This window comes from Salmo salar, chromosome 14 (genome assembly GCF_965601325.2).
Source record: "Salmo salar chromosome 14, fSalSal1, whole genome shotgun sequence".
Lineage (NCBI taxonomy): Eukaryota > Metazoa > Chordata > Actinopteri > Salmoniformes > Salmonidae > Salmo > Salmo salar.
Genome location: NC_138304.1, coordinates 85,946,442 through 85,970,164, shown reverse-complemented (window position 1 = coordinate 85,970,164; position 23,723 = coordinate 85,946,442). Strand labels below are relative to the sequence as shown.

Here is a 23,723-nt window from a genome sequence, read left to right as displayed (position 1 = left end):
TGCGTCAACTAAATGGCATAGATAATCAGTGATGATGTCATCATTAAACATCAACTTTAGGACCAGCCTTTGCCTAAGGTTACAAAAGAGCACTTGAGATTAATTGCATTCTTTGATCATTCCTTTAATGTATCTATTTTTATTTGGCCTAACTGTTGCTAATAGATTGCCATTTTAACTGCCTTAATTTCCACACTCAAATGAGCATGGAGAAACAGGTTGGCATACTACAAATATCCTATTGCTAACCTTTATAAATGTATGCAAAGTAGGCCTACAATCAGACCGGACAAGGATGAATGAAAGCATGATAAAGTGTACAGGGGTGTCAAGAGCACTTTCCATGAACACTGTTTTCCACTATGGCAGTATAGCCAGAATAAAGTGATGGCAGAGCACTCCCCAGCAGTGGTGGGGCCTCTCTCTACCTTTTCACACCATCTTTAGTTTGGCAGAGGGAAAATGCACTTGGCGCCATTTGGGCCAAACCATGTATCAGAGGTAACTTTTTGTGACATGTTGTGTGTAATGCATGCGTAATACTGTATTTCAAATACATAGCGTCAAGTTGGCTCATTATTTATATTACATTCTCTTTGCAGTTTGGGGTCTTTATGCAGAAGGCAAGCTACTTTGGTTCGAAATATATGTATAGATTAAATAGGTCTATACAGAAATCCCTGATGGACTGGGGCCTAGACCCAATTTACTCCTCCATCCGTCAATGTTTTTTCATTGACGCACATTTACATCAACTTTTGTCTATTTTGTGTTAACATGTTGAGGAATGAGTCTAGGCTCATTACAGTTCTCCAGTCAGACAAAATAGTTTTTTGTCTGTATACATAGCCGAGTGTTTTGGGCTACATATAGGGTACTATGGGGTAACTAGCCCCCATAAGAACAATGTCTAATTTCTGACACATAAAAATCTATATTGGAAAAAAATGTGGATGTGAATGAAGGTCATGCTTAGGCGAATAAACTATAAACGGTTACAATTTACACAAAATGCTGTGTAAAATAGCTAAAAGGCTATAAAGTAACATTAACTGTAAAGCTATCAGTCACTATTGGAAACATTCACAACTGCAATTAAGTTACATTATCTTTTAAATGTATTTTACCTCAGATGATCTGGTGGTAAGGTTGCTACTATGTTAGCATAAACTAGCGCTAACTGGGCTAGTCATTGTCTAAATGACAGGTAGAAATATACTGCTCCAAAAAATAAAGGGAACACTTAAACAACACAATGTAACTCCAAGTCAATCACACTTCTGTGAAATCAAACTGTCCACTTAGGAAGCAACACTGATTGACAATAAATGTCACATGCTGTTGTGCAAATGGAATAGACAACAGGTGGAAATTATAGGCAATTAGCAAGCCACCCCCAATAAAGGAGTGGTTCTGCAGGTGGTGACCACAGACCACTTCTCAGTTCCTATGCTTCCTGGCTGATGTTGTGGTCACTTTTGAATGCTGGCGGTGCTTTCACTCTAGTGGTAGCATGAGACGGAGTCTACAACCCACACAAGTGGCTCAGGTAGTGCAGCTCATCCAGGATGGCACATCAATGCGAGCTGTGGCAAGAAGATTTGCTGTGTCTGTCAGCATAGTGTCCAGAGCATGGAGGCGCTACCAGGAGACAGGCCAGTACATCAGGAGACGTGGAGGAGGCCGTAGGAGGGCAACAACCCAGTAGCACGACCGCTACCTCCGCCTTTGTGCAAGGAGGAGCAGGAGGAGCACTGCCAGAGCCCTGCAAAATGACCTCCAGCAGGCCACAAATGTGCATGTGTCTGCTCAAACGGATAGAAACAGACTCCATGAGGGTGGTATGAGGGCCCGACGTCCACAGGTGGGGGTTGTGCTTACAGCCCAACACCGTGCAGGACGTTTGGCATTTGCCAGAGAACACCAAGATTGGCAAATTCGCCACTGGCGCCCAGACGCCGTGGAGAACGTTCTGCTGCCTGCAACATCCTCCAGCATGACCGGTTTGGCGGTGGGTCAGTCATGGTGTGGGGTGGCATTTCTTTGGGGGGCCGCACAGCCCTCCATGTGCTCGCCAGAGGTAGCCTGACTGCCATTAGGTACCGAGATGAGATCCTCAGACCCCTTGTGAGACCATATGCTGGTGCGGTTGGCCCTGGGTTCCTCCTAATGCAAGACAATGCTAGACCTCATGTGGCTGGAGTGTGTCAGCAGTTCCTGCAAGAGGAAGGCATTGATGCTATGGACTGGCCCGCCCGTTCCCCAGACCTGAATCCAATTGAGCACATCTGGGACATCATGTCTCGCTCCATCCACCAACGGCACTTTGCACCACAGACTGTCCAGGAGTTGGCAGATGCTTTGGTCCAGGTCTGGGAGGAGGTCCCTCAGGAGACCATCCGCCACCTCATCAGGAGCATGCCCAGGCGTTGTAGGGAGGTCATACAGGCACGTGGAGGCCACACACACTACTGAGCCTCATTTTGACTTATTTTAAGGACATTACATCAAAGTTGGATCAGCCTGTAGTGTGGTTTTCCACTTTAATTTTGAGTGTGACTCCAAATCCAGACCTCCATGGGTTGATAAATTGGATTTCCATTGATTATTATTGTGTGATTTTGTTGTCAGCACATTCAAATATGTAAAGAAAAAAGTAATTAATAAGATTATTTCATTCATTCAGATCTAGGATGTGTTATTTTAGTGTTCCCTTTATTTTTTGGAGCAGTGTATATTCATAACCATAAAGGGGTAACTACTTGCATCCAACACACTCATCCAACATATTACTACTTTACTCAAAAATGTGCTACATTTTTCTCTCTAAACAAGTGGATTATATATTTTAAGGCCTTCCTACGTGTATATTTAAAAAAAAAACAAGTGGATTATATATCTTAAGGCCTTCCTACATGTATATTTAAAAAAAACAATTATAAATCTAACTTAATTGGAATATACCTACAACTTAAAAAATAAAAAATAAAAATTAAATTATCAATTTACCACAAAATGGTTTTGTTAAAATATCTCCAAAAGTTGTGATGACACACAGGACATTTTTGTTGAGCAAGATCAGTGGCAGCCAGGGAAAGTGTTACACAATACTTCCATACACAATCTTTTCAGATCCTTGATATCCTTCATCTGCTCTTATGGACTGCCCTTTTCAATTCAAACCACAGGGTTTCAACATGGTTCAAGTCCGGAGACTGAAATGGCCATTGCAAAAAAAGTACTTTGTGGTCAATTAACCATTTCTTTGTGGATTTTGATTAGGCCTTGTGCCTGGGTTATTGTCTCACTGGAAGTCTTATTTTCAAAGTCAAACTCACCACATGTGTTCATGGCTGAAGATATCTATTTTCATGTAATCTGCCCATTGCACCGCCTGGAGTTTGATAAACGGCATTGGCACTTGGATTGGAACCGGTGCTATCGTCAGATGACATGAAAATAGAGCTCTTTGGTCACCCACAGCAGTGGTGGGTTTGGCGTTGAAAAACAGAAGCATATTCAGAAAAGTAGGCCTACCTCATACCTAAGGTAAAATATGGTGGTGGATGTTTGATGTTATGGGGGTATTTTACTTCCATTGGTCCTGGGCCCTTGTTAAGCTGTATTTTGGTGTATTGCACTTGTGATTGTATGAAAGTTAAATATTTCTAATAAAAAAAATAGAATTTCGCGCTCTGCAATTTCACGCTAGCGGAACCCCTAGCCGTAAAAGGTCCTACTTGACCATTTTAGCCAAAAACCTGGTTGCCTATGCCTTTCCACAAGTGGATCTTCCAGCAAGACGATAACCCGAAGCACTAATCAAAATCCACACTCACACACAAATGTTATTTTACAACAAAATCAACATTTTGCAATGTCCATCTCAGTCACCGGACTTGAACCCCAATTCAAAACCTGTGGTTTGATTTGAAGAGGTCAGTCCAGTTCTCCAATCAAGCCTGTGTAGTTAAGGAGAGAGTAAGGGGAGAGTGCTAGAGTATTAAAAACAGGGGCGCCCATCTTTATCAAGGGTGCCAAAAATTATGGACCTGACTATACATTCTATGGAAATTAAAACGTTTTAGAGGGCTGATGCGATTGTAAATCTAATACATTGATACTTGGTCGCCATCTACTGTAAAATGTGTGCATTTACGTCTTCAGAATCTCCCTATTCAAAACTTGGCTCGCGTCGCCGCCCGCCTCCCGGCGTCTCCATCCACAGTTCTTATCTTGGGCTGCACGTTGCTTGTCGGTGATTATTAACAAACAGCATTGTCTACGAATAAGTCAAAGGACAAAACTGTTTACACGCGACTGCAGGGGGCGAGGGGGGAGGTGGTAAGTTTAGTATATAAAGGGCAGAAGGTGCACATGTGGAGCCACTGACAGAACAGTGCAAGTGGAATGCTTTTGCACTCCTTTGTGAACGTACCTTGTAGGCGAACGTACGCAGTTGGCACCGTGTCGCTTTTTGCTGGCTTTTTGAAGCCTTTTCATTAAAAAGGGAATATTCCATTTTGTGAACAAGATTATTCTAACTGTACTAAAGAAATATAAAAAAATGGATTTTAGAATACTTTGCTCCATGTTGTCAATGATGTACTCTGGAATTTTACATGCAGGTAAGATCTTCCAAAACGAGCCACATGTTTTAGCAACTATTGAATATCTTGTGTTTTCAGTATTATTTGATTCACTTTTTTAACATGAATGGCCACAATAGGCTAGGTAACAATACATATATTTTACACTCTTTAATCCTGAAGCAGCATAATGAATCCAACACAATAACTGCGCAATCGTAGTCGATAAATAACAATATCCTATGCAATAGCATCTTATGTTAGAATTTCTGTCATAGGTTTTTCAATATAATAGTATTAAATGTAGGTAATTAACATACTTTCTCCCTCACAGTCTCATCCGCTCTTATGGAAGAGGATACAGCGGCTTCCACCACAGCCACCCCGGTGCCAGTGCGCCACATCAGGAACAAGCGATGCTCCTGCGCAACGTTCCTGGACAAGGAGTGCGTTTACTTCTGTCACCTGGACATCATATGGGTCAACACGCCTGAGTAAGTCACTTTTCCGACAGACAATTGATTATATTTATTATATTCTATTGTTATATGTAATGTAACTGGCTTGGTTACAGTGGGCTAATAATTTCGTTCATTTCTTTAGGCGCGTGGTTTCCTACGGTCTGGGCAACGCTTCTAGAAAGAAGCGCGCCATCAAGGATCCCGCCATCTCCAAGCAGGACCCTCGCTGCAAGTGCGTCCATGAAGATGACAGCACATGTACAAACTTCTGTCAGCTTGAAATTTACCTGAGGTACAACATGTTATATAATATTAGCCCAATAACTTTAGTTAAAACTTATCAAAAACTTCTTACATAATGTTATTAGCCTAATATTTGGGGTAATTACGCGCGTTCCATTCTGCTACTGCTATCTGGATGTTGCAACATTGTAGCTTATACACCGTATGATAAATAAATCACCTGTGCTTGGTATTTCAAAACGCCTTCTCTATTTATCTTGGCAATCTATTCAATTCGATTCTCATTTGACCTGCCAACAATGCAAATCACCGTAACCTGTGTGAACAAGTTTACACGTCGTCTTGTTATCCCCCCCCCCCCCTAAATCTTTCGAAACGATATGATTAATGGAAACCCGACTGACTCTATGTTCATGTATTGTGTACTTTCGCTCTTCTTCAGATACGCTGCAGCAGCAGCAGTAACGCCAGACACGGCGATCCACCCCGCCGTGGGCGCTGACTGTGCTGAGAGGCATCAGTGCAAACACAAGTTGGCAGCCAAGACGAGTAGGATTAAAAGGTAAGAAGAGAATACCACAGGTCTATTTGCAAAATAAATGGACATTGTAATTATAACCTCACGAAAGATAGACGCAATCTAGCAGAGTGCATACTTTCTCCGTGGGTAAAACTGTAAAAGGATCAGTGCGGCTGTCAAGCTCAGGCGGCACGCATTGTATAGTCAAAGGGGATATAAAGACGTTATTTGAGAGAGTGCTGGCCCTCAAGCATAGTATATTATATTATGGGAGAGAGTCTCACTGAAATATGAAATGTAAGAATACGAAAGTTTAGAAACAACAAAGAAACAGTTTTCTTTCTCTAATTTATTTATGGAATTTCCCCACTCAGACTAGGAGGGCATGTATCACTTTCCCTTGCATAAATGTCATAGTGATCCCTGTAATGGAGCCTTCACCTGGCACAGCTCTTCTCATGTGGCATCAGGGTTGGAAAACTACCCCCCCCCCCCCCCCCCCCCCCCAGTCAGGCGCCAGTGTCTGCTCTGTTTGACACATTCATAAAATGGAAACATATATGGCAAATTGCTGAGCATTTAGGTTTGATGTGTCAAAAGAAACCTGCAGGCGATACAGATGTAGGATCTTAATTTGAGCCAGTTTGTTACAGCAGGAAAATAATCCTGCAACAACATGAAATGTGAATTACTCTATGTGGATTATAATAAATATACATTTTTGTAAGGGGTTGATACATTTTTCAAAGTGGAAATTACAAACTTCAGAAGCCTTTTTAAACCTCAAATACACTGCACGTTTACATTTATTGCATTGCAAGAAAGTTCTCCTGCAACGGGGTGACCAAATTAAGATCCTACAGGCCAGGCCAACCTTGTGGTTTTAGTGTGCAAATAAACATCACCTGAATTCAACAGTCTTTATGGCCCTTCAGGGGATAAATACAGTTGTATTGAATTGAGTTAAGTCTAATCATTGGTGTCTAATGGGTCTCTCCTATTTCTCTCTAGGGTGAAATACAGAGACCAAAAAGCAGTGGGCCCCTCAGCTCTTTGGGCCACAGTCAAAGCTCGCTTGCTGCTGGAGAAATGGATGGTGGGACAACAACACAGGGCAAGAGAAGAGAGATGAGAAGGGAGATGTCCACATACTCTGTCTCATACACAGAGAGGGCAGAGATTCATCTATCTCTCTCTATCCACCTGTCATTGGGGAGTCATATGCTTTGGTCCCTCGAGATGCATTGGATACTCCACAGGAAGCCTGCTACTGGACCCCATGTTGGCTCAGTCATGGTGTGGGTCATTAAAGGGGGTGAATGGCAGTGATGGTGGGTGCAGTGTCATAACGTCTCCACTGGACTTGTCCCTCTTCATCAGAGAGATGCAGATGGTTGGAGACACTTGCAGGAGAAATGCAATGAACTTGAGTCAACTTTATTGACACCACATCCTAAGACAAAAACGGACACTTGATGGTCCTCCTGTGTACTGTTGACACTCCTTTGGACTTCAGCAGCAACCCTCAAACAGAACTTCAGATCATAGCTAATAACTTGCATGGCTGAAACTTTACTCTATGCATGCCTCTGATTATCACTGGATTTGAGGGACAGCTACACAACAGCATCAGAAGCACTGTTGCTGCTACAGTGTATCCTGTCCAAAGTTCTTGTGTCTGCTCTCTCAAGAAAACATTGGATTCATAGAAGATCACCATCTCATAGTCTTATTGAATTGACTCTATGACCTGGCATAAGAAACACAACTGATTGATTTTAGGCGTTATCACAGTCTGACTAAGTTTCACTACTTTTGACAACAGACCTTTCCAAATGATCTTATGGTTATCCATTAGAACTTTAGCATTTTCTGATGATATTTGGTTCTATTTATTGCTGTCTGAGATTTCTCTATACTAATAATATAATAATTAATAATTAATGCACATTGTTCTGTCCATATGTTTTATTTATTACATTTATTTATAGCCATATTGGACCCATCCATGTGATAATTGTATGTCATTTCTGAGAAATGCTTTTGTCGCCAAGATACATTTGGCAAAACCTAGGGAAATAAATTGTCACACTTATTTAAAATCACAAAATCTCTCCTGGTATTCCTTCTGTTACACTCACAACATGTTTGGATTCTCAAAAACACCAAATGAGATGGTTCAATTCAAGTAGTTATAAAGATGCATCAAAGTGGTTAGTGATAAAAAAAAGGTGATAATCTCAGATTTATGAATAATCCTTAGAACGATTGATTTCAGATCAGTGACCTTTCACCGAGTCTGAGCTCTTGCCTCTTTGTTAATCATCTGAATTACGGAGCAGCAGAGAAACCTGGGATCTGTACTCACAAAGCTGTTTTAACATGCACTCCCCTTCACTGCCACACACAGCCAGGTAATACCAACCACAGGCAGCCTCTGAAGACTAGGACTTGCATCCCAAATGGTTTCCTGTTCTCTATGTAGTGCACTACTTTTGATGGGGCTCTGGTCAAAAGCAGTGCACTATATAGGAAACAGGGTGCCATTTGGGATGCATATTAGCATTGAGTCAACAGTGAATAATGAGATCCATAAATAACAGGAATAAACAGAAGTCCTTTGAACCCCAATGTGCATCCCAAATGGTACCCTACTCCCTAAATAGTTCACTACTGTTGACCAGCACCAAGTAGTGCACTCTTAAGGGAATACTGTGCCATTTGTGACGCACTCTGAGACTGTTGGGAGACCTGGGATAATGAGAGAGAAAGTGTTAAATAAAAAGCGATTATATGGAAGCTTACCAAAGCGTGATATGAAAAATAAGGCTAACCTCAACCTTTTATCAGTGTGCTAAACCGATGCAAACTTTACAATTTGTCAAACAGCTGCAAGGGAGAATCTCTTGTGTGAATACCAGGACAAAAGTTACATGCATTACTTAGCTTTCTGCATCATTTTAGCTAGTCAGAGGTGCTTTTCATCTCCATTTCAATCAAGAAATATGTCAATTTTAGGACAATTAACTGTACATTGAAGTCCTTCTTATGAATATTCAAGCATTGCTTTCATTTTACAGATACTCCTATCCAGATTGATTTACAGGAGAAAAATTAGGGTTAAGTGACTTGCTCAAGTGCATATCTACAGATCCTTTCACCTAGCCAGCCTCGGGATTCAAACCAGCAACCTTTTAGTTACTGGCCAAACGCTCTTAATCTTTAGGCTATCTGACACCCATTTTATGAGACAAGTGACTCGTGACTCAGCAAAATGTACACATAAACAGCTTAATAAAGCCTTAGTCACTCTGAAGCCATTCTCTAACACCAGCCCTGGCCTTAGAGACCCACCTTCCTCCAGTCTCGCTGTTGAGACATAAAAGCCATTATTTACAGCTGGCATCTCTTAATCAGCCTTTACCAAGCCTGAAGGGCCTTAGTGTCCTTGTTCCTCCTTCACAATACACCCCAAACTCCTGACACCACAGCAGATACCCCTTGCATTCCTTTTCTTTTCATTCTAATCAGCCCTGCTATTATCCCCTCCACTGACTGCCCTATCCTAAATGGCACCTTATTCCCTATATAGTGTAATACTTTTGACCAGAGCCCTATCGGCATTATGTGGGGAATTGGGTGCCATTTGTGACGCAGATTCACTACCGGCCCATAGAACTCAATAAGAGCAGTGATTGGGGCCAGTGTGTGAGTGTGACCCGGGACTAAATTCAAACTGTCCTCTATACTCTGTGGTGTTTTTTACTGGCTGATTGACAATCAGGGGCAGCTCTGTAAAGATGCACTTACAGATGAGAAGGATAGAGTTAGCTCACTGAATGTAATGACTGTTCTTTAGTTTTGTAACATACATGTGTGTGGGTTATATGTAAGTTACAACACTAGAACATAATATGTGACATTTTACCAGTGGCCTACACTAAGTGTACAAAACATTATGAACACCTGTTCTCTGCGTGATATGGACTGACCAGGTGAATCCAGATGAAGGCTTTGATTTCTTATTGATGCAACTTGTTAAATGCATTTCAATCAGTGTAGATGAAGGGGAGGAGACAGGTTAATGAAGGAGTTTTAAACCTTGAAACAATTGAGACATGGATTGTTTATGTGTGCCATTCAGTTTCCCGTGTGTATCAAGAATGGTCCACCACCCAAAGGACATCCAGCTAACTTGACACAACTGTGGGAAGCATTGGAGAACATGGGCCAGCATTCCTGTGGAACGCTTTCGATACCTTGTAGAGTCCATGCCCCGACAAATTGAGGCTGTTCTGAGTGCAAATGTTTTGTACACTCAGTGTATGTTCTGTATTGAGTGGTATACTCTGTTGGCTTATCTCAGGGTTCAACTTCAACAGACCCTGTAGAAGTCTATTGACATGTCAAAACATCTTAGCTAATCGGGTAATACTATGCTCGTTACACTGTGAAATTATCACTACATGACTCCTCACTGCATTGCAGAGATCACTTACTGTGGTTTTCAGGCCATTAGGAACTGAAGAGGTTATGCCACATGCCAGCCTATAATAGCCTAGAGCCTGGAGAGTAAAACTGGACAGCTCTTTGATGGCATTTTCAGCACCTCGGGCACTTTCTGCATCGTTTGCAAAGCCGAGATTACTGTGCTGAAATTGCTTTGCTTCAAACTGTCCGATTTGCCCCTCTTAAATCTCAGCCTTGCACTCGATGCATGTTACACAACATGTGTTTGTGCTGAGTTACAAAAAATAGACGTTTTATGTATAACCCTGTTTTATGTTTTAACAAAATCTTCAGCATTTCTTAAAGTCCTTTACTTCCAAACTATTCGATCCCTCCTCTCCAGTTTGTAGCTGTCAATCAGATGCCGGCTACAACAGGTGCTAGAGACACTCCACGCAAATAGAAGAAGAAAAGTCTACATTTCCTTACCACCTTATTTAGCCAAATAACAAATCAACAGCAAACATTGTGCCTCTGGCCTGTTCCGAAGAACTGTCTCTACTTTGATGGTGTTTTTACAGGATTTCCTGTTGACTACAGGGGAAAGATTTATCAGAGATCAATCTGCTGATATTTACACTCTCTTGGGGAACACAAATTAACTTGATATAGATGAACTGATCAGATGTTTGATAACTGTTACGTTTATTGCATCAGTGGTCAGTAGTGATGATAATGACAACAGTAATGATGGTGGTGGTGCCCTTTATAATTGCATTATCACCATTTAAACTTTCCAAAAGCCCTCCAGCCCCTAAACCCTGATAACTAATTTCAAAAGACTCACTGGGTCTTTGTACTTTTCCATTCAGGTTCAAAACTGTGGATCTGTTCACCCAAGACAGAGAAGATGACCTTTCATGACGTCAGTATGCAGAGGTTATGTTAACCCCCTAATCCTTTCTCTAAAGTGTTGCTGTGTTGTGGTGGATAGCAGTTAGTTCATCAGTGTACCTGGATGCTTAAAAAAGGTTAACAACTCGTGGACAGGCCCCGAGCCCCTAGCAGCCCTTGCAACAATGGTCCTCACCTTCTGAGCTATGCAGCCTCTCTGCATGGGACTCCCCAGAGACATTAGCTTTGGTGTAACTCATTAGGCTTTTGAATAGTTCCAGCTTCTAACATAATAGCCCATTACACCGCAAAGAATCTCCTCGACTCGACAGGAATTTGCGAGTCTATGAGGCAAACAATGGGATTGTGTGCTAGATATGTCAGGGAGGAGTGGCCAGACCTTAGTCTCAGCCGCCCTGCCCCAGCTGCTCGCTACCTCCACACACCCTGTTATCCAACTCCCAGCCCCGCCAGTGCCAACGGATCTCACAAAACCCTGCTCGACCACAGGGACTAACCTTACTGATCCTCTATGTGCCCTGGTGCACACTTCTCAGACGTGATTATGGGAATTTGCAGCTATCATTCAGCACTCTGTCAGTCAGTCAGTCTGTCTGAATGCTGCAGTAATCCTGCTCTCTCTCTCTCTCTCTCTCTCTCTCAGCTCTGCCAAGCCCAGTCACTCTCTAGCTGTTTCCAGTCATTTCAGCTAGGAGCACAACTGAGGAGCAGTTCTATGGAATATCCCTAAAACATTTTCAGAATAGTTCATAAACAGCCACAGTACTCTAATGGTGGTTCTGTGAGATCAACAATAGGGCAATGTTATCTTGTTCAAGCATTCTATGTTTTAACATGCAATCTTTGGAAATGTTTGAAATAGGCGACTTCATGTACAGTACTCTGTACTTTGAGCGGCGGTGGCCCGGCCACAGATAAAGCCTAGTCCTGGACCAAAAAAATATTTTCGATGGAGATTCTTCATTGAGCTTGCTTAAACTGTGTCTGGGAAACCGTCACTAAATGTACAATATCTCTTCGCATTTTTACTTTACAAGTTTTACATAGGTCATACATAACGACAGGCATTACTCATGAAAGGTTACAGATTTAATTATTTATCATCTGTAAAGTTAATCAACGTCAGACAAGAGAATGCCTCAAGGCCTGTTATCCAGAGAGAGCAACGCCTGCCTGCCCTACCTGCCTGTCTTCTCACAACAACAGCCCCAACCAGAGGAATTAGCTGCAGGTAGTCGTATTTTTGGATCAGGAGCGTCACGCTATAGAATGTTAATACCGTGTAGAGCAGGAATACCTTTGCCAAAACCACAGGTGAAGTGTAGTTCCCTGTGCAGTTTAATGTTAGATTATTTTCAGGATCATAAATTGCTCCCAGTGGCAATTGGGTCTGGCTCCAGCAGATACTGTACCTTCTCACACCACAGATGCTGTCAGACATGCGAGATGAGACAGGATGTGGAATGGTGCCAGAGAGGATGGTGCATTACTGCTACCAACAGCAGGTGTGGTGAAATTACTTTTAGAATTAGACACTACTAGCTAGCTAGTAGCACAGACGACAGGGGATAGTTACCAGTATCTTTGCTAGCTAGTTAGCTAAGCTACTAGCTAGCTAGCCAGTCTAGCAATTTTTTTAAGGTGATAGACAGTTAACGTACAAGCAACAGTGGTTGCTTGGTTGTTGTGATTTTTGGTATTAACATTATATGAAAAAATTATAAAACTAAATTCATCCTGAACACATAGCTAGCTAGCTCTCCCACTTCATATGTAAAGAACTGCTCTCCCAACTTCGACCACTACTATACTAACGTACTAATATAACACTCTGGATCAGAGCTAGTGCGCCGGCTGGTAAGTGCGTAGCACTCCGAGGCCTTGGAACACATCGCGAGTTCAGGTTGCGTGCGCACATACCGACCAGGTGGCGTCAGCACGCATCATCCGCACCCGGATGCTTCTCCCGGGTGGAGCTGTAATCCTGCTTTTCTCTCGCAACATTGAGTCTGATAAGCGTATTGGAATGAAGTGTGCATTTTTACAGTAAATCACCCTTGCAAGCAAATAGATATAATTTCGGGATTACGTTTCCAAGAATAATTTAGCACGCATTGTAACACTTGTGATGTGATGCGTCCCAAATGATGGTAAAACTTGGTGGTGAAACCTACAGTGTTGCTGTTGGCTTTGCCATCCTTTGTGTACATCACTATAGAGGTGCCGGTTAAGCTCTCTCTCTCTCTCTCTCAGTAGCTCCACAGCAAATGTATTCAAAATGCTGTAGTTACGGCAAGGGTTCAATCTTTATACTGAGAGCCAGGACAATTACTGTTTACCGTAGAGCTGCTCGTTATAAAGAATTACTTGAAATACTAGATACACACCCTACATTGACGAGCAACTAGTAGCTGTGACGTGTAATTAATTAGTTTACTTTCGACTCCTGTGTGCTGCATTATTCATACTACAAGTATAGGTGGATAACCTCGTCCTCTGGCTCAATTGCGACTGAGAGAAAGAGAGACAGTAGTTGGCTCGTTGGACCAGATTAGTAGGTAGATGATGCATGCAGGAATGATATCAATATCAGGTTAATTACACAGATGAATCACAGTGCATGATAAATCTGCTATGTCACCACCTGTTATGAAAGTCAGTAGCCTATTAATTAGGGCAAAGTTGAGCACCTGTTATAATACCAAATGGGGGGGGGGGGGGGGGGGGATCAACATGCTCTGTTATGACCTCACGAAGTACAGTCTCACCTAAAGATCTGGTGACAATCAGGACTTCTTCATGCTTCTCCTCATTGATTTCTCACAGCTACCAATCGATAAATGTCCACAAAACAGCAGTAGTTAAACAAGGCAGCAACAGCAATTGTGCCATCTGCGCCAAAGTACCAGGCCGGAGAGGATGCAATATTGACCCAACACATACCTAAGATGCGTCCCAAACGGCACCCTATTCCCTATATAGTGCACTACTTTTGACCAAAGCCCTATTGAGCCCTGGGAATAGGGTGCTGGGCTCCGTTTCCAAGTAATGACCTATATACAGAATGGGGTGCCTTTGGAACACAGCCATAGGCTTTTAATCAGGGCATGGACGGGGCACAAGCTCAGAGTCTCCTCTATCACGCTGCCAATGGCGGGCGGCCTGGGACAACAACACTAAGAACCATGGGTAGTTGTTATGACAGGACTACTGCCAAGTGATAAACTAGTGGGTTAGACTCATTGTGTACTCTGCTGCTCAGGGTTCGTTCTTTCTCTCCTCTGTGTTCTTTTGTGTTAGTGGCCTTTCATTGTTTTGGTTTATGCCAAGGACTGTGTCCCAAATTCCACCGTATTCCCTATATAGTGCCCTATGGGCCCTGGTCAATGTAGTGCACTATATAGGGAATATGGTGCCATTTGGAACACAAATAAAGTGATTGTTAATGGTAGGGTTTGAGTTCACAGCCCTGGCCAGGTGGTGTTGCCCTTCCATTGTCCCACAAACAAGTTGTGGTTTGATCTGACATTATTCATGATTTAGTAATATTGCTGTCGGTGCCTCACTAGAATTTCTACGTATACAGTCAGTAGTTTAAGGCAGCATTCAGGCAGTATTTTTGGATTATCATGTTCATTTTGTGACTCATCTTTTGTGCCAACATTGTGAAAAAGGAACATGATGAAACTGGAACATTATTTTACCATAAATCAAACAATCTTAACATTTTAGTCAACACTTATCCAGAGCAGCTAGGGGTTAGTGCCCTGCTTAAGGGCTACCTGCTGCCGTATTTGACATTTAATCTCAGCCAATCAAATGACTTTGTCTGGTGATGCATTTAGGCCTGTATCAGTGGAATACTGTATTAAATAGGAATTTGTCACTGACTCTGAATAGACCCACTGAGAAATGTGTCAGTTCCTCTGATTAATTCAGATATTGGAGCAGAGATAGCTGTTAAATTTGGAGCAGAAAGGTACAGAGACGTAGCAAGAGAATGTCAATGAGGTAATTCATTAGATAGATTGAAAATTAATAGGGTAGGCCTAATAATAAGCTTGGTCCTGTAACACTCAATGAGATTGGGTTCAGAGGAAGGTCACAAGTTTGTGACACTCAGATCCAGAGGGAGCCAGGGAAAGGAAATATGGGAGTAACAACAATACGGGTGCTGGGTTGGAAATGGGATCTATAAATACTGGATCCTTCCAGGAATGATGGGTGTGTTGACATGTATGCACTGCTACAAAGAAGATGCACCCGGGATGTAAACATCAAACTGCTTTGATCTGATTTGTGCAGGCCTAGGTCAAAGATGTAAGCTCTGCAGGCCTTTTACTACAGGTCTGTACAAAGAAGTGCAAAGCCTAGAAAGGGTTTAGCTAGTTTTCTATGGATGAATATTTTGTTGACGACAGCTTATGAAGATTGTATCCTTGGTGATGTTCTGTAGATGATATGCTACTTACTGCCTCTGCAGCTCAAGGATCTTTGTATGGGAAACTGGTGTTTAGTTGCCTAAAGATGAACAATACGTTGACGACAGCCATGAAAAACATGCTTAACATTAGATTTTTTTCCATGGTGATGTTCTATTTAGGTCTATTGATGTACTATTGCCTCTCCGCTTCAAGCGTCCTTGTGTGGAAAACTAGAGTTCTGGCACAGAATGATAGTTCTAAACCTGTCACGCAAAGAGAAGGCCCCTGGGCACTCCGGTGACCCTGTGTCTCAATGACAGGTGATACACATGTGCACACACACACACGCACACACACACACACACACACACACACCCCTACTACTAATAAACACTGGAGTGATGCCAGTTGGTGTGCTGCGTAAGTGATCAGAATTGGTGCCGCACACTTTTGGATGAACCTCTTGATGTTGTTGTGGAGCAGACCTACCTATCCCAGGAGGAATGCCCTAATCCTAATCCTTATTCATCTCCGACGAGTCACCCTCTATCCCTCAGCAAATCGATTGGAAAACTCAATGAGCATTAACACTTGGTTTTGACATCACATTTTGAATCCATGCCTATTATTCATCATTTCCATCAGAGCCGATTAAAGAAAGAGGCTTTAAATAGCTTCACCTGTGGCTCACCTTTCATCTAACTTCTGGTTTCTCTACCCTTGGTTTGTCAGTGGGATCCGGTGCTGCATACAACACACCCTTGGGCTACATAGGGTGCAGCAATGATCCTTAATGCACTAGAACTGACCCATTAACCTTCAGACAAGGCTAACTTTAACAGAAGTTCCTCAACCCATGTCGGTGGGGGCTTACACTTTTGGAACGTTTCTATTGGTTCCATTTCAAGAGGCCAATCAGGCACAGCTACTGTGTGGTATTGGATTTTTTTAGATTGTGTTTATTTTAATTGTTTTATTTAATGCTTCTAGGTCACACATTACTTACAGGTTTCAGATGATTAAGGTAACAAAATACATGTACATTCACACAACAAGCAGCATATCACACTGCAATACAATTGTCAAAAGAGTTCAATATAGAGGACAAACAATAACTTGTACTCAAATACTATTTGAACCCAGGTATGTCAGGCACTAACAATACTAATGGGGGGTGAGCCATCCAAAACAAAGGGAAACTACACTTCAAACCTGGTAGGAAACCCCTGTGTATGTCTCCACACCTGGTTTCATATTAGGAAACTATTATGATGACATTAGAGGACATAGTGTCTACTTATTAGCTTTGCTGGGGTGGCTTTGGTACAGTCTCTCTCTCTCCTCTCTCTGACATACACACACACACTTTCTCCCGCTCCCTCTGTCTCTGTCTCTCTCTGGGTGATACCTGAGAAGGAGTAATGGTATTTTCCAAATGACAGGTTACACATTCCTGGCTGTGTTTTTTTTTCAGGGCGGTGCAGCTTTTTCAAACCTAGCTGCCAGTCTCAACCTAAGGCCCCCGGTCCCCCACTTGACACTGCATACCATGCTCACAGACACACAGAAAACAAAAAAAGACGACATGTTTCATTTGGTTCTTCTGGGATTCACTATTTCGCTGTCCTCTAACATGAATACCTCCAGTTTCAAATCCTTGTGTCATTTCGTTTATTTTTACATTTGTCGTCAATTGTATGATTAATGCAGTAATAAGGCTCAAACCATTTTATGCAATACATAACTGTAATTCCTCCATGTACAATAAAAGTCTAGTAAGAGAATCCCACTGTGTCTGCATGTATTGTTACAGGTACATTTGAATCTCCCCACACTGGTTTCAGAGAAACTATCTGGCTGCAGAATTTAAACAATATTGTCTGCACTTGCACTATGTAGTTGTGTACGTTGAATTAAAGTCCTAAAATAAAGAGCGCACTTTGTCAACAGCATATGGGTCAAATGATGAATAAGTCTCTCTGTCTCAGTCACACAACTAACCCAAACAACTAACAGGAACACCATAACCCTAAAGAACTTGCAAATTAAGTTAACTTGTGGTGTTGCATTATACAAAATCTCTATGTGTATGTCTGAATGTATAGGTGAGTACATAAGTGAGAGCATATTACTTCATTTGAGCCTTTCTAACACTTTGAAGGTTTGGAGATAAAGAGCAGAGAGGACCAGAGCATAGATCACCAGGGTATATATAATATATATATATATATATATATATATATATATATATATATATATATATATATATATATATATATAGAGAGAGAGAGAGAGAGAGAAGGAACTGGAGGCTTTTCTTCCCTCTCTCCACCCTCCTGTTAGTGTTTGGCTGTGAAATTAAGCGGAAAACGACAGTATGGCCACCTGTTTTCTTTGTTCCGGGGGTCTGACTGATAGAAAGGAAGAATGCCTCCAGAGCACATACACACAAAGGTCTCTCTCCCTCACCCCTCTCATTGCTGCTTTCAAGTGCAGGCCATGTACCTAACCTGCTCCATTCAGGGGCCCTGAACAAGCCTTTTATGAGGGGGGCTATTTAGGATGCCATTCATGCCATAGTGACCTTCCTTCTGGGGGGGGGGGTCCTTGGCTGCATCCAAAATGACACCCTATTGCTTATATGGTGCACTTCATAGGGGGTCCTGGTCAAATGCAGTGCACTATATAGGGAATAGGTTGCCATTTGGGACGCATTCCTCAGAGGGAGACAGAGGGGAGGGACGGTGGCCGATGAGGTCATTTTTTTCCTTCTCCCCCTTGTTTTGTGTCCATATGGCCCAGCCTTCATATTTCACCCAGAGAAATATGGCCGCCACACACGATGGCAGCAACCTTCGGCCCTGTAAAACAATTGAACGCATTTAGAGACCTACATTTTGACGTGGTAAAGGATGAAAAGGACATTGTTTTATTTGTTCAACTAAAACATGAACCAGATTGAGTCTGTATGGTCAAATGTTTAGGCTCATTCTGTGACGCCCCATTTGTACCTGTTGAATGTGTGTTTAGCCAGGATAGTCAATGCAGTAACAATTGCCACTGTTTTCCAGGTGTTTCGGATCAGAACAAATCACTGATTTGTCATTTACTCGATTTACGATGTCACTAGAGTCCTTGATATAGGAAGCCCAGACCCAGTAACCTAACCCAGGGGTTCTCAAACCTCTCCTCGGGGACCCCCAGCCGTTCCATGTGTTTGATCTGTCCCAGAGCTAGCACACTTGATTCAACTTGTCAGTTAATCATCAAGTCCTTAATATGTTAGTATAGCATGGAATTGACTTGAGACATGCTGACCCTAACATTTGGGTTTTTATGAAACATGTAAATAAACAAAATATGTACTGTATGCACACTAACAGTAGGAGCATGACATAACATACTGAATCAAAACATGTATTTCAATCCTTTTGTATGGAGTATTTGTTATTCTCCAGCACCTTACATGCTGAACACACCACCCACGTCGCTCGCGTCGCGTTTCAAAATAAATGTACACATACATGTTATTCAATCATTGCACTTGCAATGCTCACGCACGCCAGCGAGCGTCTGCGTAGCTGGGTGCTAAAATAGAACTTGGTTCTATTTGTGACGTTCATAGCACTGCAAGTCCTGCCTCTCCCATCTCCTCATTGGTTTTTAGGAGCATATACCCACGTGGGTGATTGAAAGATGAACTGAGGTCCACACTCCAGTCGGTTGTAGAAATGCTGTAAAGTTGGTTGCCAACCGCCATATAAAGTCCAAAGAAGAAAAAGAAGCCTGAAGGAAGAAGGAGAGATGATGAGAAACGAATTCGGTTTACCGTTTTATCTGTGGATTGATTGTTGGAGTAGAGGACCTTGTGCATTTCAGGTAAAATAACAATCCAATGTTTATATCCAAGGACAAATTAGCTAGCAACAGCAAGCTTGATGATTGTGACTTAACCTTTTCCCACACAGGAACACAGTCAGAACTACTGTGAATTACTAGAGAAGTAAAGTTGCTGAATCTCTCCCATCTCCTCAGAATTTGTATGTGTCTTTACTGTACCTCGCCTAGAACAGAGTCTGCTGGAGATGCACTGTTGAGGCCCTCTGCTCTACTAGGAGCTGGAAGGAATAAGGAAGTTACCTGTTTTTATGTGTTGTAGGCTTCTTGCAGAGTCCGGTTTTGGGTCCTCTCCAGTTATAATGTCCATTGTCTTTCCACAGTACTGGCAGGGTGTCATCCTGACCCCCCCCCCCCCCACACACCTTTCATACCCAGCAGGTCATCTCTTCCCGGTCCTACAGAGGCTATGCTTGTGTCCCAAATGACACCCTATTTCCTAGTGCACTACATTTGTGCACTACATTTGACCAGAGCCCTCGTGGCCCTGGTCAAAAATAGTGCACTGTATAGGAAATAGGGTGTCATTTCGGACACTATTTTAGGCTTAGAAACCTGGGTGGCAAGCTAGGACACGGTTCAATCAGGATAAGAGAAACTCTACCTTTAATTTTCAAAGGTGATCTCACAACTAATCTCTTGTGGAAAGACTACGTAAATGAGCATTTGACTAAATTACGGGAGATTTTAGTTATGGGTTAACTGAGATTATCTCACAATGAACCAGACTGGAATCAGAATGGATTTTTCTTTATTTTCTAACAATTATTGTTTATGACCAGTGGTAACGTGGTATGCCAAGTATCATGTTTGAGACGTGATAAGGAGATCTTAGACAATTGCTTCTGCCGTATACACTGGATAAACTTAGGTTTTATAGTTCTATAGTGTCTCATAAAATATTATTGTAAGGGCATTCTCTATCTGTCTGTAGACAAGGAACTTTAAGCTAGAGGTTGAGGTCAGGTCAAGGTTTTCCAGTGACCTCTTCAGCCATATCTACAGCCACCATTTACTTTACCAGCTACTCTTGGTTGACTGAGGATGACATTTCCTGGTTTTGACAGGTGCATGTACAAACTGTGGATTGGACAGGTCTTTCAAAGATCCAAGAGGTGGCATATGTGGTCCTGCAATTAGTGCCAAAGTCGACATGGGTTAGAATCTGACCCAATGCCCTTTGAATGGAACTCTTCCTATGGGTTCAATAAAACCACTCCTCAGAAAAGAGCTAAGAGAATGTCTAAATATTTATCTCTTGATGATCAGCCCCTAACTGTACTTAAACCAGTGCCAATATTGATAAAGTGTCACAGAGTAGGGCTGCTGATCTAGGAGTGGTTTTGCCTTTTAGACTGCAATGAATGGGCAAGGGGAAACTGATCCTGGATCAGCACTCCTATCTGAGACTCTTCATGAATACAAACCCTGATGCCAATGTGTATGTGATGTAATGTGATCTCTCACTGTCAATATTTGAGTCAAAGGTGCTATTGGTTGTTAGTGCAGATTCAAGCTGCAAATATATAGTAATATATCACTGGAGTTCATCAAAATATCAAATACATTGTATTAACGTCAAATTCTGGATTGCATACACTGAGTGTACAAAACATTAGGAACACCTGCTCTATTCATGACATAGACTAACCAGGTGAATCCAGGTGAAAGCTATGATCCCTTATTCATGTCACCTGTTAAATCCACTTCAATCAGTGTAGATGAAAGGGAGGAGACAGGTTAAAGAAGGATTTCTAAGCCTTGAGACATGGATTGTGTATGTGTGCCATTCAGAGGGTGAATGGGCAAGACAAAATACTTAAGAGCCTTTGAACGTTTTGAGTGTCAAGTGCTGCAACGCTACTGGATTTTTCACTCTCAACAGTTTCCCGTGTATCAACAATGGTCCACCACCCAAAGGACATGCAGCCAACTTGACACAAGTGTGGGAAGAATTGGAGAAAAATGGGCCAGCATCCCTGTGGAACACTTTCAACACCTTATAGAGTCCATTCCCCGATGAATTGAGGCTGTTCCGAGGGCAAAAGGGGGTGCAACTCAATGTTAGGAAGGTGTTGTATACTCAGTGTATGTAGATGCATGTGTGGAGAGAGTATGTTGGCCATGTCTACACAACATCCTTTCTTACATCAGCTCATATTTGTTTGAGATATTCTACATCCGAATCTCTGACCACATGAATGCACTGCTAGACACAAACCTGCCAGCCTGTGCCAGCTCTTTACAAATACATTTCAATATCAACACTTGTTTTTTAAATTCCATAGCCAGAATGATACAATATGCATTATGAAAATGGCATTTTTGAATTTTCAATGTGAATTTGCTTGGAAGCTGATGGTATTAATTTGATAATTTTTTTACAAACAAACAAACAATTTGGGCCCTGTAGCTCAGTTGGTAGAGCATGGTGCTTGCAACGCCAAGATAGTGGGTTTGATTCCCGGGACCATCCATACATAAAAAATGTATCCATGCATAACTGTAAGTTTCTTTGGATACGTCTGCTAAATTACATATATTACAGCATTGTACAGTGCATTCGGAAAGTATTCAGACCTCTTTACTTTTCCCACATTTTTTTACGTTACAGCCTTATTCTAAAATGGACTAAATAAAAAGAAACCTGAAGCAATCTATACACAATACCCCATAATAACAAAGTGAAAACAGAAATACCATATTTACATAAGTATTCAGACCCTTTGCTATGAGACTCGAAATTGAGCTCAGGTGCATCCTGTTTCCATTGATCATCCTTGAGATGTTTCTACAACTTAATTGGAGTCCACCTGTGGTCAATTTAATTGGTTAGACATGATTTGGAAATTCACACATCTGTCTATATAAGGTCCCACAGTTGAAAGTGCATGTCAGAGCAAAAACCAAGCCCTGAGGTTGAAGGAATTGTCCATAGAGCCTTGAGACAGGATTGTGTCGAGGCACAGATCTGGTGAAGGGTACCAAAACATTTCTGCAGCATTGATGAAGGTCCCCAAGAACACAGTTGCCTCCATCATTCTTAAATGGAATAAGTTTTGAACCACCAAGACTCTTCCTAGAGCTGGCCGCCCAGCCAAACTGAGCAATCGGGAGGGAAGTGCCTGGGTCAGGAAGGTGACCAAGAACCCGGTGGCCACTGTGACAGAGCTCTAGAGTTCCTCTATGGAGATGGGAGAACCTTCCAGAACCTTCCAGTCCTCCATGAGCCTCCGAAGATTGCCAATTTGCCTCTTCCAGAGCCGATGCAGCTCGGCAGGGCTAGGCTGTCTCCAGCCGAACACTTACGCAGACTTAACACCCAGAGTTGTCTGTATTGGGGTACTGCCGGTTATTAGGTGTCTACCTGTCCCTTCAAGCGACCTAGATCATTGGTAGGAATGAGTATTCTGCTGGGTCCTAAGGATAATTTTGCTTCTCCCCCTACTCGCCCCCCTCTCCATGCCCCCCTGCGGTGGGGCGACTAGTCCAAGTCTCCAGATACTCATCGACTCGGGAGCCGATATGAGTCTTATGGACGCTACACTGGCATCCGAGCTGGGCATCCCTACTCAACCCCACTCCATTTCCATGAATGTTAGAGCGCTGGACGGGCGCACTTTAGGCCGGGTCACCAACCAACCTACGTGTGTCATGAAACCACAGTGAGACGATCCAATTCCTGCTAATTGAGTCTCCGCAGGTACCTATAATACATTTTTGAATAAGGCTGTAACGTAACAAAATGTGGAAAAAGTCATGCGGTCTGAATACTTCCCAATGCACTGCAGTAGACACTCTTATCCAGAGCGACTTAGAGTTAGTGCATTCATCTTAACCTGATATGGATAGGGGGCAGTATTTTCACGGCCGGATGAAAAAACGTACCCGACTTAAAGTGGTTACTACTCTTGCCCAGAAACGAGAATATGCATATTATTAGTAGATCTGGATAGAAAACACTCAGAAGTTTCTAAAACTGTTTGAATGGTGTCTGTGAGTATAACAGAACTCATATGGCAGGCAAAAACCAGAGAAAATTTCAACCAGGAAGTGTAGGATCTGAGAAATGTAGTTCTTCTTTCTAGTCCCTTTCAAAACTACAGTATCTGTGCTGTTACGTTGCACTTTCTAAGGCTTCCGTTGGCTGTCTAAAGTCTTCAGAAAGTGGATTGAGCCTTCTCCTGTCTCTGGGCAGAGTATAGGAGCTCAGTTACTGAGTGGT

At 42.3% G+C, this 23,723-nt stretch overlaps 1 protein-coding gene across 1 annotated transcript; it reads left to right on the top strand.

Annotated features, from left to right (window-relative positions):
* The first annotated feature begins 4,348 nt into the window (after positions 1 to 4,348).
* edn1 (endothelin 1) lies at positions 4,349 to 7,923 on the top strand. The gene is made up of 5 exons (XM_014142655.3): positions 4,349 to 4,628; positions 4,924 to 5,083; positions 5,193 to 5,342; positions 5,736 to 5,855; positions 6,825 to 7,923. Exons 1-5 carry the CDS (start codon positions 4,568 to 4,570, stop codon positions 6,943 to 6,945), a joined length of 612 nt encoding a protein of 203 aa, XP_013998130.1. The 5' UTR covers positions 4,349 to 4,567; the 3' UTR covers positions 6,946 to 7,923.
* Positions 7,924 to 23,723: the final 15,800 nt, after the last annotated feature.